The 14,668-nt window shown below is 37.0% G+C and overlaps 1 protein-coding gene across 3 annotated transcripts in view; it reads right to left on the bottom strand.

Moving 5' to 3' along the window:
• The window catches only part of LOC127951864 (protein CLEC16A), a 57,068-nt gene that overhangs the window by 35,513 nt on the left and 6,887 nt on the right, over positions 1–14,668 (bottom strand). For 2 of the 3 annotated variants that reach the window (XM_052549949.1, XM_052549946.1), the window contains exons 8-11: positions 14,312–14,362; positions 14,096–14,209; positions 2,481–2,712; positions 1,088–1,208 (exon numbers count right to left, since the gene is read on the bottom strand). In XM_052549949.1, the coding sequence (XP_052405909.1) occupies positions 1,088–1,208; positions 2,481–2,712; positions 14,096–14,209; positions 14,312–14,362 (518 nt within the window). The remainder of the gene's footprint in view (positions 1–1,087; positions 1,209–2,480; positions 2,713–14,095; positions 14,210–14,311; positions 14,363–14,668) is intronic. The other variant, XM_052549947.1, reaches the window with a different exon arrangement.

Genomic DNA, 14,668 nt, shown 5'->3' with positions numbered 1-14,668 from the left:
CCTGGACATGGGTTACTTCACTGTTTTTACTAAACCCATCTGATCTTTTTTAGTTTCATCTGACCATGGAAGCCAGTGCCATTTGAAGTTCCAGCCATGTCTGAAAACTGAATATGCTGGAGTTTGTTTTTTGGACGAGTTAGGAGAATATTTCTTGAAACCCTCCCAAACAACATGTGGTGATGTAGGGGTCGTTTGATTTTATTTTAGGCTTTCTGACCCCAAGTCTCAACTAATCTCTGCAATTCTCCAGCTGTGATCCCTGGAGAGTCTTTGGCCACTCAAACTCTCCTCTTCACCATGCAGCCACTTTCTATTTTACCAAGCTCAACAATCTTGATCTACACATTAGAACTATATTTTTTGGTTTCACTCCTTGTGATGGATGAAATTTGGCCTTTGTGTTCCTCATATTTATAATCCAGTGGAACAGGAAGTCATGGCTGGACAATTTCATGCTCAAAGTCACCCTGGTGTGCTAAATTAGTTTAAATATGAATGGGAATATACTTCAGAGATATTTTACTATATTTTATAAAATTTCTAGGGGTGCCAATATTTCTGGCCAACATGCTTTGGGGAAAAACATTTATTTAAATTGTTGTTTTATGTCAATAAAAGGTTATAATTTTATGAATAAAGATCAAAAAGATAAACAATGCAGATTTCAGTCGATTTTACTAATATTTACCAAGGGTGCCAATAATAGTGGAGGGCACTGTGTGTGTGTATGTGTATATATATATATATATATATATATATATATATATATATATATATATATATATATATATATATATATATATATATATACATACACATATGGCATTTCTTTTTTATTTGTTTTACTGCAGTTTTTTTTTGTTTGATTTTTTTGATATCGTAAAGACCTTGTTTACAGCAAAAATAACTATAATTGGGATATATATCTTTACTGTGAAATAAAATTAATGAAATAAAATTTCCTAGCTTAATCTGACAAAAATTATTTGTGGAAATTCTTAAAATTGTTAAATTGTTTGTGAATATATTTTCTTAGCCTAAAAAGAGCTACATGTTTTCTACTAGGTTGTGGTTGCTTGTGTACCTGCTCTTCTGTCCTTCAGACCGTGCCGCAGCCGCGCTCTTTTCCTCATCGGTAATGTTCTGTTCCGTCAAAGTGGACACTTCAGAGATCCTACATTTTTCCATTACCACCATCTCAATTTCTGCAAACACCAACACATTACCGAAAGTATAACAGCAATGCTGGATTTTGGCATAGTCTATGTTAGATGTCAGCCGTGGAAGATCCCTGCATTAAACTGATCTAAGCTGTCTAAAGTTACACTAATGGATTTCCCATGAAATTATTATATGCCAGCGGACATTTATCTCAAAAAGGGAAACCGCTTGGGTGCAGTTAATAACTTTCAAAACTGAACCTAACAACCCAAGCCACAAGGGAATGTTTTCTAGAATTTTATTATAGCAAGTGACCGCTGGATTTAATAAATATTTAAAACATATTTGGCAGTGATCGTAAGAGAAAATTCTGCAGGGTTCCACAGAACAGTTTATAAATAGATTATAGATTATGTAAATAAATATTCATACAACTGTTTACACAACTGATTAGTTGAGAGACCACAAAAAATGAATCTATTCTAATGCCTGAACTTGCAAAAGTGCAAAAAGTTACTTAAATGAACATCATATAAGTGTCTGTGTGTCAGACGTGGGGAGGACGACTGAAAGAATGAATCACACAGAGGAGTGAACACCACAGGAGACAGGGCTTAGCTCACTTTCCCTCTCAAGTCTGGCAACTCCCAGAGAAACTAAGGAGACACAAACATGTCTTCCACGGTAGAAGAGGGAGAGGGTGGGGGTGAGATTTTGCCCAATCGGAGAGGTGGGGAGCACAGAATGAATGTGGACCAAAGTGACCTCGTCATAACACACAAATGATGTGAGAAGGTGGAGTGCTCTCGCAACTGGCAAAACATGATTTAGCCAAGTAGGACGTGTTGCTCGGTCAACACTGTCATCATTACTGGTCCTGGAACAACAATGCTAAGAAACAATCCAAGGACCAAACCTAAATTCCTCAAATTATCAGAACATTGTTCAAATCGTTAAACCCAATCTAAACCTGAAATCTGATTGTTTGATGGGATAATTGCTCCAGTCCATATGTCCTACTTGGGTAAATACCAATGAAATGTATCCATTTGTATTCTAGAGAAAGAAGTCAGTCATATGGGTTTGGAACAACATGAGGACCAGTACATGATGACACGGTTCTCATTTTCAGGTGAAACGTCCCAGTAAACCTCACCTAGATTGGTACAGAGTGCTAATGCGGGACTTTTCTGCAAACTCAAATGGGTGCAGCTGTTCGGGCAGTTTTGAGAGCAGAGCCACAGCCGAAGTGTGGTGTGATCCAAAGAATGGAGGGTCAGTCAGTCATGCTGGGACATTCATCTAGTGCTACTCACCTTCCTTGTCCCCACTTGTCCTGCTGGCCTTTGAACTAGCCTCTGTACCTTTAGCCTTTTCCTTCTCTTCATCCGGCCCTTCCTCTGATCCCCGCTCATCCTCCTCTTCCTCGCCCACATTCTTGTAGTTGGGTCTTTTCTGGGCCCTCTTCCTCCCACGGTGTCGACTCTTCTCCAGGGAACGCTCCAGACTTTCGGTGGGCTTGGTGAAGCGACGCACACCAGCATTGCTCTGAAATGAAATTGCCAATGGATGAGGCGCATGTACACTTTTTGAGGGTCATAAAAAGGTATCTTCTTAACAACAACAACAACAACAACACCAATAATAGTATTACAATTACATTATTACTTATGTTTATTTGTTTCTTAGAATCTTTTATTTTACTTGTAATGTTATACAGAATTTTCTTTTAAATTTATTTATTTTTTTCTTTTTCTAGGCCAACTAGAGAAAGTACCTAAAATGCAAATGGCACAATCTGAAGGAAAACAAAAGCTTAATGTCTTTTAAACATGAAGCTTTAATAGATATTTAAATATGAATAAAATCATCTAGAACTTTGCTATGTAAAAAAAAATTCTATAAAATGTTTTCAAATGCTTCCCTATAAAACATGAATACAAATAATAAACCTGTTGCTGCTTGGTATTGGCACAACATTTTCACACATGAACCATCTCGGATAACAGCAATAGCTGCTTTTACAGCGTCTGCAGAACTAAAAGAAGCAGTGAAAGGAAAACAGTCTCTGGCTTCTCAGAAACAAGAACCCGCTAAGACAGGAAACAGCTGCCAAACAGTCAAGGACACACATGGTAACTGCAGCACGGACAGAGGTGATGTTTGCAAGGAGCTCCAATAACTCACACAACATGACAAGCTCTAGGCAGTGCTTCTGGGCATGACACGAAAGGACCCCCGACCTCATTTTCAACAACCACACCAGAGATAAGACGTTCATTCTTAGAACAGCAGGAAAACATTGTGAACAATCACCTGCTCGTGGTCTCACAGTTGCACTATTGCACTCTGAACCACTCGGTCTGCTTTTCAAAGAACGCCTGAGAGGATTCAAAGAACCCACCTCTACTGTTTCGATACGTGAAATGATGTTCTCCATCTAAAGTTTCTCTTTAAGTTCAGAAAGCAGCTTTAAGGAACCTAAGGTAGCACAAGAGTAAAAAACGGCTCTCGACAAAAAAACAGGACCACAACAGGTCACAGTGACACGGTGCGAAGAACATGCGCTCGCAGTTGAGAAGTGGAGCAGTCAGTAGGACGCCACATTTGCAAAAAAAAGAGTCATCTGTGGTCTTGCTTGTGGTCACAAGCTTAATGAGTAAATTCTATTCAAAGTGCAAAGTATATCGTCAAGACTGAGCTACTTACGAGAAAGGACCAAAGAGATAACAGGCAGCTGATCTGCATTTGTGATGATCTCAATCATTGCCTCTGCTGTCAAGATAAGCCTATATATATATATATATATATATATATATATATATATATATATATATATATATATATATATATATATGTATAAACAGACAACATATAAAACACACAATTAGAGGTTTACTAAAGGTCAAAATGTTGTCATCTGACATGCATTGAACCTCCTCATATATTTGTGACATAATTTTATGAATCAAAACAAACAGATTTGTGAAATCAGGCTGATGTATGTTGCACTGCTGTGAGAGTCCCAGTCACCTCAGCCCACCCAAATGACCAAGTTGCATTTGCCGAAATGCTGCATTGTGCTCGTTTAATCTCCCGAAATGGGGTCGCTAAAGCGTGCCACCAGGCTACAGGTGCGTTTCCAGCAAACTGCGTAGCAGCAGGTGTGCGTCTGCTAACACATGCACCCTGCTCATCGTGCAGAATGTGAATCGTATAATGAGAAAACGGGAAGCTTCTAATACGGTGGCGGTTTAGCCCTTCATCTCTGCACTACATAAACTTCACACTTCCTGTCATCTGCGCAAGGACCTGTTTGAAATCCTGATCTACGCACCCGCTATCTCTGCCTGGTCCCTTCTGTGCTCATCCTCTAGCTGTGGCTTGTGGTAAAGGAAGGTCATGTGATGTGCGTGCGTGTATATGTGTGTTTTGGTAGCAGAGGCTTGCTGGTAACACACAGGTACTAGCATCTATTTCACAGGCTTTACGGGAAAGGGAAAGTAGGTTAGAGGCAGTGCGGTGATGGTGTAAAGCAAATCGCTGTACATCAGAGCAACGAGAGCCACAACAAAAGCTAGACCAGAACTTTGCATTTACATAAGGATTCCCACTGGCTTCCTAAAACGAGCTCTTCACAACACAACACAGTCCTACAACAGACTGCGTGCTTACTATAAATTGAAACACTGATGCATGTTCAGGAACCAAACTTTGGCTAGCCTCAGTTTTGGCAAAAATTCAGAATTTTAGCAAGAACTGGAAACATAAACTTGAAACTTGTGCGGTTTCAATAATTGAATATTTATAATTTGTGATTGATCTCATAACTATTTTGTTGCTGATGCATTCAGATCATCGGGGGGAATAAAAGGTGTTGACTGGCATAGTGAAATATATTTGCAAAAAAACTTGTCATACCAGTTCAAAGTCAATAAAGAGCTTCAATCTGAAATCTTGATATTGCATATCAGTGTTTCCTAAACAGTGCAGTCTTTGCAGTGGGAGAGATTTTGTCAGACATTATTGACACGGTCATCTGATGATATTCATTATTCATTGTATTCATGGTTTTATTTTTTGTACTTACTGAGCTTTAATAATAGAATTCTGCCAATCAAAGAGTAAATGACTTTACTTTTGCAAAATATTACCCATCTGGATTTGATTTATTGATAAATTACAGAATAAATCAGAAACACTAGCAAATGTAATACATTTAAACAACATATTAAAAGGGTCAACTGAGAAACCAAAATTCCTTTGATATTTTGGCATAGAAGTGATCATTGTACTATAAAAATATCCTGCAAGTTTCAGAACTCAAAACTTTCTCAGTCTAAAAACAGCTTGAAGCCAATCTGACAGGTTGTGGTATGTTCTACTCCATGATGTAACAGTGGGACTAAACTCCGCCTCCACAGGAGAAGATCGATGTCTACTTCTACATCCCTGCCTGTTTAGCCCCGCCCACCAAATCAAGCATGTAGTGCAAACAAAGAGAGAGGAAAACGCAGGTCTACACAGAAACCAAATGATAAAGATGGCTCTGAGGAAAACAAAATGCTGTGCAGTAACAAGTTGTGGAAAAACATTGTCATTGCATTGCCTTCCTTCTGATCCCAATGTTACGAAAGAGTGGATGAACTTTATTTTTAGTTCCAGAATGCATCACTAAGAAATTGGTCTTTTGTTCGCTGAATTTTACCATGAATGAGGATTTACCACGGGATTTTCAGAAAGATTGAAACTAAAAGACGATGCTTTGCTGACTATGTAAACATCTTGTATTTTTTATATAAAATGAGGAAAATAATTGCAGCAAAGATAAAAAATTGTAGACATGATTAGAAAACATGATGCTCGCAATTTCGGTATGCCAGTTTGTCAGTCAAATCCAAAGCAAGCACGCAGCCCATAGCATTACCTTATGGCAGTGATGTCTCAAGATTATCTGAAAGCAGATACGCAGATAAATATAACCGATAAATGAATGAGCAATCATTAAGAGTGGGCATCAAATACACCGAACGCGGAATCTCAAACTTGTGTGTGAGGTGCTAGAACAGACCTCACTGGTTCTTGTGTCACGCACGCACATTTCTTATTAGGGGCCAAGCACCTAAGGTATGTTGGTATTATTGCATCCATTGGTGTCATTCTTATTCTTCTTCCGGACAAGGTCAACACTAACCGTAGCAAATTTGAAGTCTCTAACTTAAACTCTCTAGTGCCACTACCTGTCCAAAGTTTCACTCATGTTTATGAACTATTTTTCTTATTCGTCCTAGGTCACTGCACAGTGTATTGAGACCAAACTTGGTGTGTGTTATAACAAGTATGACCTGAGACTACCTGAAATGGTTCGGCAAAGTGCCACCAAGTGGTTAGGAGATATGAAAATTTTTTGCTTATAACTTCTGAATGGTTTGACCAAAAATCACAAAACTGGTCTCTTTAGATTTGGTGGGTCATGCGGAGTCAAACTGTATTTTCCCAGTTCAGCCATTTTGGGTGTCGGCCATTAAGAAATTTGTCATAAAATGCTATCATTTACAAACACATTGACGTATCGTTATAAACTCGGTATGCACCTTTGACGCCATGCTCTGTGGTCAAAAGTTTTTTGACAATCTTCACCACCATAGTAAGACAAAATGTATACTATTTATCAGAAAACCGGTTACCCAGACTCCACTTACAATTACCTGCACGAACGGTACGGCTCTGGAGTATGTCAAAAAATATTAATATGGCATTTGGTTGGATTCCTCCCTGTCATTCATTACACACATCAATTACCTTCAAACAAAAGTCAAAGCTAGACTAGCCTTTCTTTTCCACAATAAAGTTCCCTTTACTTATGCTACCGAATGTGACCTTGTTAAGATGACAGTACTGACAATTTTGGATAATGGCGATGTTATCTACAGAATGGCACCAAATACAGGCATAAAAAAAACTTGAAACAATTTATCATTCAGCCATCTGTTTTGCCACTAATGCACCCTTTCACACTCATCACTGTGACCTGTATAAACTGGGCTGGCCCTCCCTTCATACCTAGCGACTTCATCATTGGTTTCTCTTCATGTACAAGACAATCCTGGGCAAGACATCTCTCTATCCGTCATCTCTTTTTCATGCCATTCATAACTCCTATTACACAAGATCATGTCATTTGATTAAATTTAGTACCCCCCCACCTTTGGACATAATGCCTTCCTCTGCAGCAGTATATGACTGGAACATACTACAAACTACCATGAAACTTACATCTCTGATACCAATCTCCACCTTTAAACAAAACCTCCAAAATTACATAGTTGACTCTTGTTCCTGCTGACAATCATGAATCATATTTATACACACATGCTTAAGCACTTTACTGTTTTTCTTTGTCTATCTTTTTTTTATTGAATTGCTTGTTCAATGTGTCTTGTGTTTGACTATGTACAGTATGTTCCTATTTATTCCTGTAGTCTCTTGGCCAGGTCATGTTTGTAAATGAGAAGTGGTTCTCAAAAACAATAAATAAATAATAATAATAATAATTCAATGATGGTGAGATCAGATCTCCATATGGAGCACCGGCTGTTGTCAGACTGCTCGTGCATTAAAAAATCTCATTAGATTATTATTAAAATGAATGTTTGGAAATGTAAACATATTTCCTACTGACACACAAGAGCAAAAGATATAAATAACTGGCTCAAAACCCTTTTTGGGGTGAAAATACCTATGTGCCTAAGACTTTTGCGAAGTACTGTACTTTACAAACAACATTGTTTCTTCATAAAGAATGACCATACAGTCATTCAAAGAACTGATTAAAGACAGTGACAGACAGCACTCATTTTAACAATCAGAGTGATTGACAGAGATACAGTAGACACATTATGTGATGTTTTGTGTAATGACCCAGATCATGATATACATTTATTAGCCTTAGAGTAAGGGAAGCTTGGGAAATGAGAGCATCCAAGGAGCGAGTGAAAGCTATACATTTATTTTAAATATTTGTAATGTTCTTTAATATTATCCATAGTTTTTTGTGGCTTTTTTATTTTGTATATCGGTTTAGGCACTGGTACCATTTTAAAAGTATCGATATGGCATCTGTATCATAAAAAACCCAATCGATGACCAACCCTATTTGGGACATCCCAACTTTAGAGTCTACAATCCGCCAATGACAATTTGTTCTAATGAGGGGGTGAAAACATGACAGAAATTTCAAAATGTTTATGTTTTTTGATGTTAAAATGTAACATTATTAGGGGACCTCCAAAAACAGCAAAAAATAATAATAAAAAAGGCAGTTCATGACCCCTTTTAAAATTAGCTAACTAATTCTGAATAGTGTTTTTGTTGTCGCTTAGGTATTTTTTGGAGGTAATTGTATTGAAATCTGAAAAATGATCATGTTGTTGTATACCGCATAACCCTACATTTAACCATTTGAAGCTAACTAAATCCACACACTTATGCATATCAATATGTGCATTTACATATTTCTCACATTCTACATTCATTATATACTATTAACATCATTTTCTCCTGAGAAATACAATACAATTCAGGACCTTACAGCAAAAGGATGTGCTGAGTTTTGCAGAGGAAGGCAGAGTTTTGTTTACAGTACATGGCTGCACGGATATGCATGCCGTCAACTGTTTCGTGCAAACCAAAGCAAATGTAGCAGTCAGCAAAATAACTTCATATCACAGCACTGAACTCAAACTTAATGTCGTAATGTCGCTGTCATGGTCTATTTATCTTCAACACAGTGCAGTTTATATAATCTACAGTACATGTTTACATATTCTGTTGTTTCATTTAGAACATAAATATTTGCAATTTGTTGTGCTTTTCTGAACAAAGCATTTTTGTTTAAATGTACCCTTTTCTTAAAATGATCTGAAATTGCAGTCGCACAGGTTTAGGGAAGCTAGGTTTGACAGATTACTGTCAGCTTGTAAAAAAGGGTCTAGAAGAGCAGGCTGTGGTTAAGCCTGAGAGGTGAGACAGAGAAACAGACCACAGAAAAAGCCAGAGAACGGGAAAGAGGAAATGGCTTTTGATAATACCGACAACATATGAGAACACAGACCATTTCCTTGAAAACACTGACAGACTGCCCCTTTCTTTCTTTTTTTTTTTTTTTTTTTTGCTGATGATAAACATATGTTTATCAGAACAATACATGATGGTGTGCTGAAGCTGGCTTACTATTACCACAGCACTTATTAATAACTATTCTAGGAATATATATATGTGATAACATCATCAACTTCCAAAATTAGAATTATTTTAATTATCTGTCTAGTTTTTAAAGCAAACAAAAATATTTTTTTTTAAACAATAATAATGTTTATTCGGTCATCAGCCGGGTGGTGATAGCGCGTGCACACACAGGTGAGACGTGAACAGCACACATTAATACGTGTTTAAACTAAACTAATTTAAGCTTTGGCAGTTTAAACATTTAAGAGCCAAAGGATGCAAGCTTGCGTGCGCAGTGAGAAGATTTGTGCGTGCTTGCGCTCATCCGATATGCGCAAACCCGTGCAAATATTAAGCTCTCTCTGAAGTAATGTGTGTAAATGGACAAATTCACACAAAAATTATGTCAAAATGGTCTTGATAAGTATCCTACAGTAGACATAGCCGGATTAGTGCATTTCTTAAAGTGACAGTATTCATATCAACTAAACAGCAACAACAAAGAAATCACTTTGAAAGTGATTTGAAGAAAGTCCACTTGAATTTTGAAAAGTTTTTGTAACTTTAATAAAGAATAATCTTTAATTTATACAGTCCAATATGCAATGCTGTTTTACATTTGATTACATTATTCAATTTCTGTAACTAAAAACTAAAGCTAGACCTGAAACTGAAAATCACTATATATTTTTTGTATCTTTACTCTATTGTATTTATTTGTGCTGTTGCTTGTAGTTGCATAGAATATTCTTTTTTCTTTTGAAAGTATAGTTTTTCCATAAACATACAACATACTGAACTGTACTGAAACTGTGACTCTAAAACCGTGAAACAAACCGAACAGTATAAAAAGTTAAAAACGTGCCATCCCTTATACACACACACAAACACACACACATATGTATACATATACATATACATATATATATATATATATATATATATATATATATATATATATATATATATACACACACACACATACACACAAATATACATGTGCTGGTATTCGGTAATGCGATACATCACGGAAATAACCATGCACAATATTGTTATCGTGTGTGTATTTATACCGTAAATAATTACATATTACAAATTATTCTGAATTTTACTCTAAATGAAAGCACATTCACTCTCGTACAGCAGATGGCACTAAACTATCGGTCGGCCGATATATTGGGTGGATGTTTGTCATTTTTTTATATATCGTCATCGGCTGATATCCGTGTTTAGTAGCACCGATTTAAAGTCAGGGACATCGACGGGCAGCCCCGTGTTATTGGTGCGGTGGAAAGTGCTGCTGCCGCATGTGAAGCACCACAAGCCAAAACTTTTGGAAGATTCAACAACAGTCCTGGGAGATAAAGGTAGTCAGAGAATTTCACTCTGTAAATGGGGTGGAGAAGTTGGCAGCTCTTACAAACACTGCAGCGTAATTAATTAAATTAACGATCAATTAATAACCTTAATGCTGCAAAATGCATCTGCAGCGGTATTATTATTATTATGTGCAAAAGCCACTTGGAAAAAAAGCTTTCTCAGCCGAATTAAAGGGGTTTTAGTCTGAATAAAATGCTAGTAGCAGGACTGTAAAATGAATAGATGTGATTATGATCATTTGATAAAATGAAGAGAGCGCTCCATACGTTTGAGATCATTTTACTTTGTTGACTGTTTCCCATCAAGGTGACGCTGAATGCGCCTCTTTAAATGGTTTCGTGGTGCTCGTTGTTGTATTTTAAAACACAGTTGCAATGTTTTCAAATGACACTATAGTATTAAAAATAAAATTATCCCAAACGGAACTGTGGCGCTTGTGGCTGTGTTGCGCAGTCAGTGAACCGCTATTTTCACATCAATCATTTTATGCAAGTACTTTATTTGATCCTGTTCTGATCCAGTCCTTTCCTGTTCTGTTTTGCGTTCTGCTAGGCCTATTTGTTTTAAAAATCCAGCATTTACAGTGTATTAAATCGTGACAGTGCATGAGTGCTTGCATACGAGGACGAGCGAGCACGTGTTTAACTACATGTATTTGGAGGTTATTGTTCATGTCTCGTTCTGCACATATCCAAATGTTTCCATACTCGCAATGTATCTGAATGTTAAACTATAATATATATTTTTTTTTATTGTAAACTAGATGGAAAAGATCATCCTCTTCACATGATTAAAAACATCCTTGGCATAACAGCAGAGTGGACTGATATACTACGGTCTATTTAAACTGACCAGTGTAACCTTTTATATGTTTGGTTGACTGTACTTTATTTTAATATTGCTGGTTTCTAGTGTGTTTGCAGCACTACTATTATTTATTTTTTATATATTTTATTTTTTTATATTTTTCAGTTTAATTGATTTTTATTTATTACATTTTATTTACTTTAATGTATATTTAAGTTTACATTAATGTTCCAACAAACTTGAAAATTTCTGCTTGATAAATGCTCTAAAACTTTTATGTAAATGATTGACTTTTACCTGTTTTATATATTTAATACTTGGTCAGTTTATTGATTTGTTTGGTTAACTTTGGATACATTTTTTATTTTAATACCGTGCAGTGCACAAAATTAAGATTCGAGAGATGGTTCAAGTCAGTGCTCAATAAATGGTGATAAGTTTAGAAATGTTGTGCATCCACTTATTATTAGTGTAACATTTTAGCATGCACACGAAGGGGAAAACCTCAAGATATCGGCCCTAAAAATCGGCTGCACATGCCGGCCATCGGCTGACCCTATCCTCTAAACATCGGCATTGGCTATAGTAAAACCCATATTGGTCGATCTCTACACTAAACTGAAGAAATCGCAGCCATTACCCTGGAAACCCCATAAATAAAGCAGCTGTGACACTTTCTAAACATATTTAAATAGCCATTCAGATTTGTGGATTCGCTATGGTGTTCATCACAGCATTCATCATAAATATATGTTGTGATGTCAATTATAGTGAAATGGATTTTCACGCCGACTGTTGTTGATTTCATTTCCAAAGGTGTTGTTTTGAATCAGCTAAAACTATATAGCTTAAAATAATCAAGGACCACTAGTGATGATAAGTCATTAAAATATATATATTATACTTTACAAAGGAAATGACATCAGCTTGTTACTAAGATATTCCATGTGCACATGTAGATAGGTTGCTAGAGAATTGCACATCAAAGTATGAGCAATGGCAAAAATGAATGGTAACACTTTATTTTAGGCTCTCTTATCTAGTTGTATAAGCATGCATATTACTGGAATATTAGCCATTTATTATTACTAATTAAGTACATATTAATGTCTTATTCTACATGTCCCTATTCTAAATCCCTAATCCTACCCAATACCTAAACTTAACAGCTATCCTTACTAACGATTAATAAGCAGCAAGTAAGGAACTTATTGAGGGAAAAGTTGTAGTTAATAGTGAGTAAGTGCTCCCTATTCTAAAGTGTTACCAAATTAATCTGCCAACTATCTGCTGGCATTGCCTAATTCGTGATGCAACTTTTATGTCATCGCAAAAAACATATAAACACTACTAACTGATACACTTCTCAAATGGTAAGAGTCTCAAAAGAGTGGAAACCTGCATTTCAAGCATGCATGACATTCTCCTCTCTCAGAAACAAATCTGACATTTACGTGATTTTGTTTTTGCCAGGTGCAAGCTAACGACTCAACCAGCTAAACATTCGGGACGCTTTCATTGCAAAATATTTGCATAAGTGCATATGCACGGCCTGGCCCGGATTCTGACATCCAGACAATAAAAAAAAAAAAAAAAAGCCAAAACAAGTTAAGTGTTACAGGCTGCTCTACACAATCAGTCTCACATCCACCTACACGCTGCAGTGCTGTCTGCTGTGGAGAAAAAACATCAAAGTAGCCCATTAACACCATTGATATCGCAGCGCTCTTATCTGCCTGCCTTACCTCAGTGTAAATACCCTCATGAAAATAACAAGGGCAGAGGCAAACCGCAAAGAAGAATACTCCTCTTCAAGCATCTCATCCACAGACTGGAGCAGTGGCGTTTCGTAACTACCTCTTTTCTGAGAAATTTATTTGCGGCCGATACGCATCTTATATTAAAAAAGGGCACGGTGAGACAGTAGCACTCGACTGACATCTTTTAGTTGATCAACAGACCTGATAACATTTGGCAAGCCAAGTGGACTGGACACATGCGTCACTGTAAAACTGACACACTGATTGAATCTTCCCTGAGGTAGGGGAAAGTTTGGCCAGCTTGATGTAGCCATGTCAACTCATTTGACATCAAGTAAATATCAACTAGAGGCCAATAAACCTCAAGACAGGAAGATCTACCAAGTACCTGTAACTGTGGAACAGAAATAAATGCCCTTTAAACTAAAAGACCTTTCACATAAGGACTTCACACTGCACTTCTGACGTGATGGCAAACTAGTACACAAGGAAGCAGTAAGTGTGCTAAATTATTGGTAAAAATAGCAACGCAATGATATTACTTTAGTTTGATGTAACTTTAAGCATGATGTCACAACACAGTGTTAAGGTCACGTGGAAGGCCATTTAGAGCAACATTTTTATTGACTAGGAGCCACTTGTTCCCATGAAACCCTAATAAATGGTTCATGGCTCCTTGTGGGGATCAGTCCAGCATCCTTCTGGTTCCCTATTGCATGCACATCCAAATGAAGAGGCCAACTGGCGAATGTACTCACTGAACTCTTGTGAGCGCTCTGCTCCGTCTGCAGGGTGAACACTGACAGGTCTCCGTTCAGAATGACATCAGCCAGAGAGTGGACGAGCGGCTGGTAGTGGATGATCAGAAACACCTAGAGAGAGCAGGACAGCAGATGTTGCCACCTGACCTCAGCTCACACTGTGTGTATAGTGGCTATTCTACTTCAAGTTTCAACAAAACTGAAGCACTGTACCTGTGACAGCAGGTACAGAGACACCTGAGGGTTGATCTTGCGCTCTTCAGACTGGAAAAAAAAAATGTTGTCATGTGGGATGAAAACAAGACGGTTACTTAGGGTGTAAAATGACATCAAGCATACACTCCCATTCAAAAGTTTGGGGTCAGTTTTATATATATATATATATATATATACACATATACATATACATATACACACACACACATATATATATATATATATATACATATATATACATACACGTTATTAGGCAAAGGTGAGTCAAACTGATCAGAAGTCACGGTAAAGAATTAAATTTTTTACCAATATTTCTATTTTAAATAAATGCTGTTACTTTTCCCATTTTCTTAT

The sequence above is a fragment of the Carassius gibelio genome, chromosome B3 (genome assembly GCF_023724105.1).
Source record: "Carassius gibelio isolate Cgi1373 ecotype wild population from Czech Republic chromosome B3, carGib1.2-hapl.c, whole genome shotgun sequence".
NCBI lineage: Eukaryota > Metazoa > Chordata > Actinopteri > Cypriniformes > Cyprinidae > Carassius > Carassius gibelio.
Note: the sequence above shows the minus strand (reverse complement) of the source record. Positions and strands in the feature narration are given on the sequence as shown.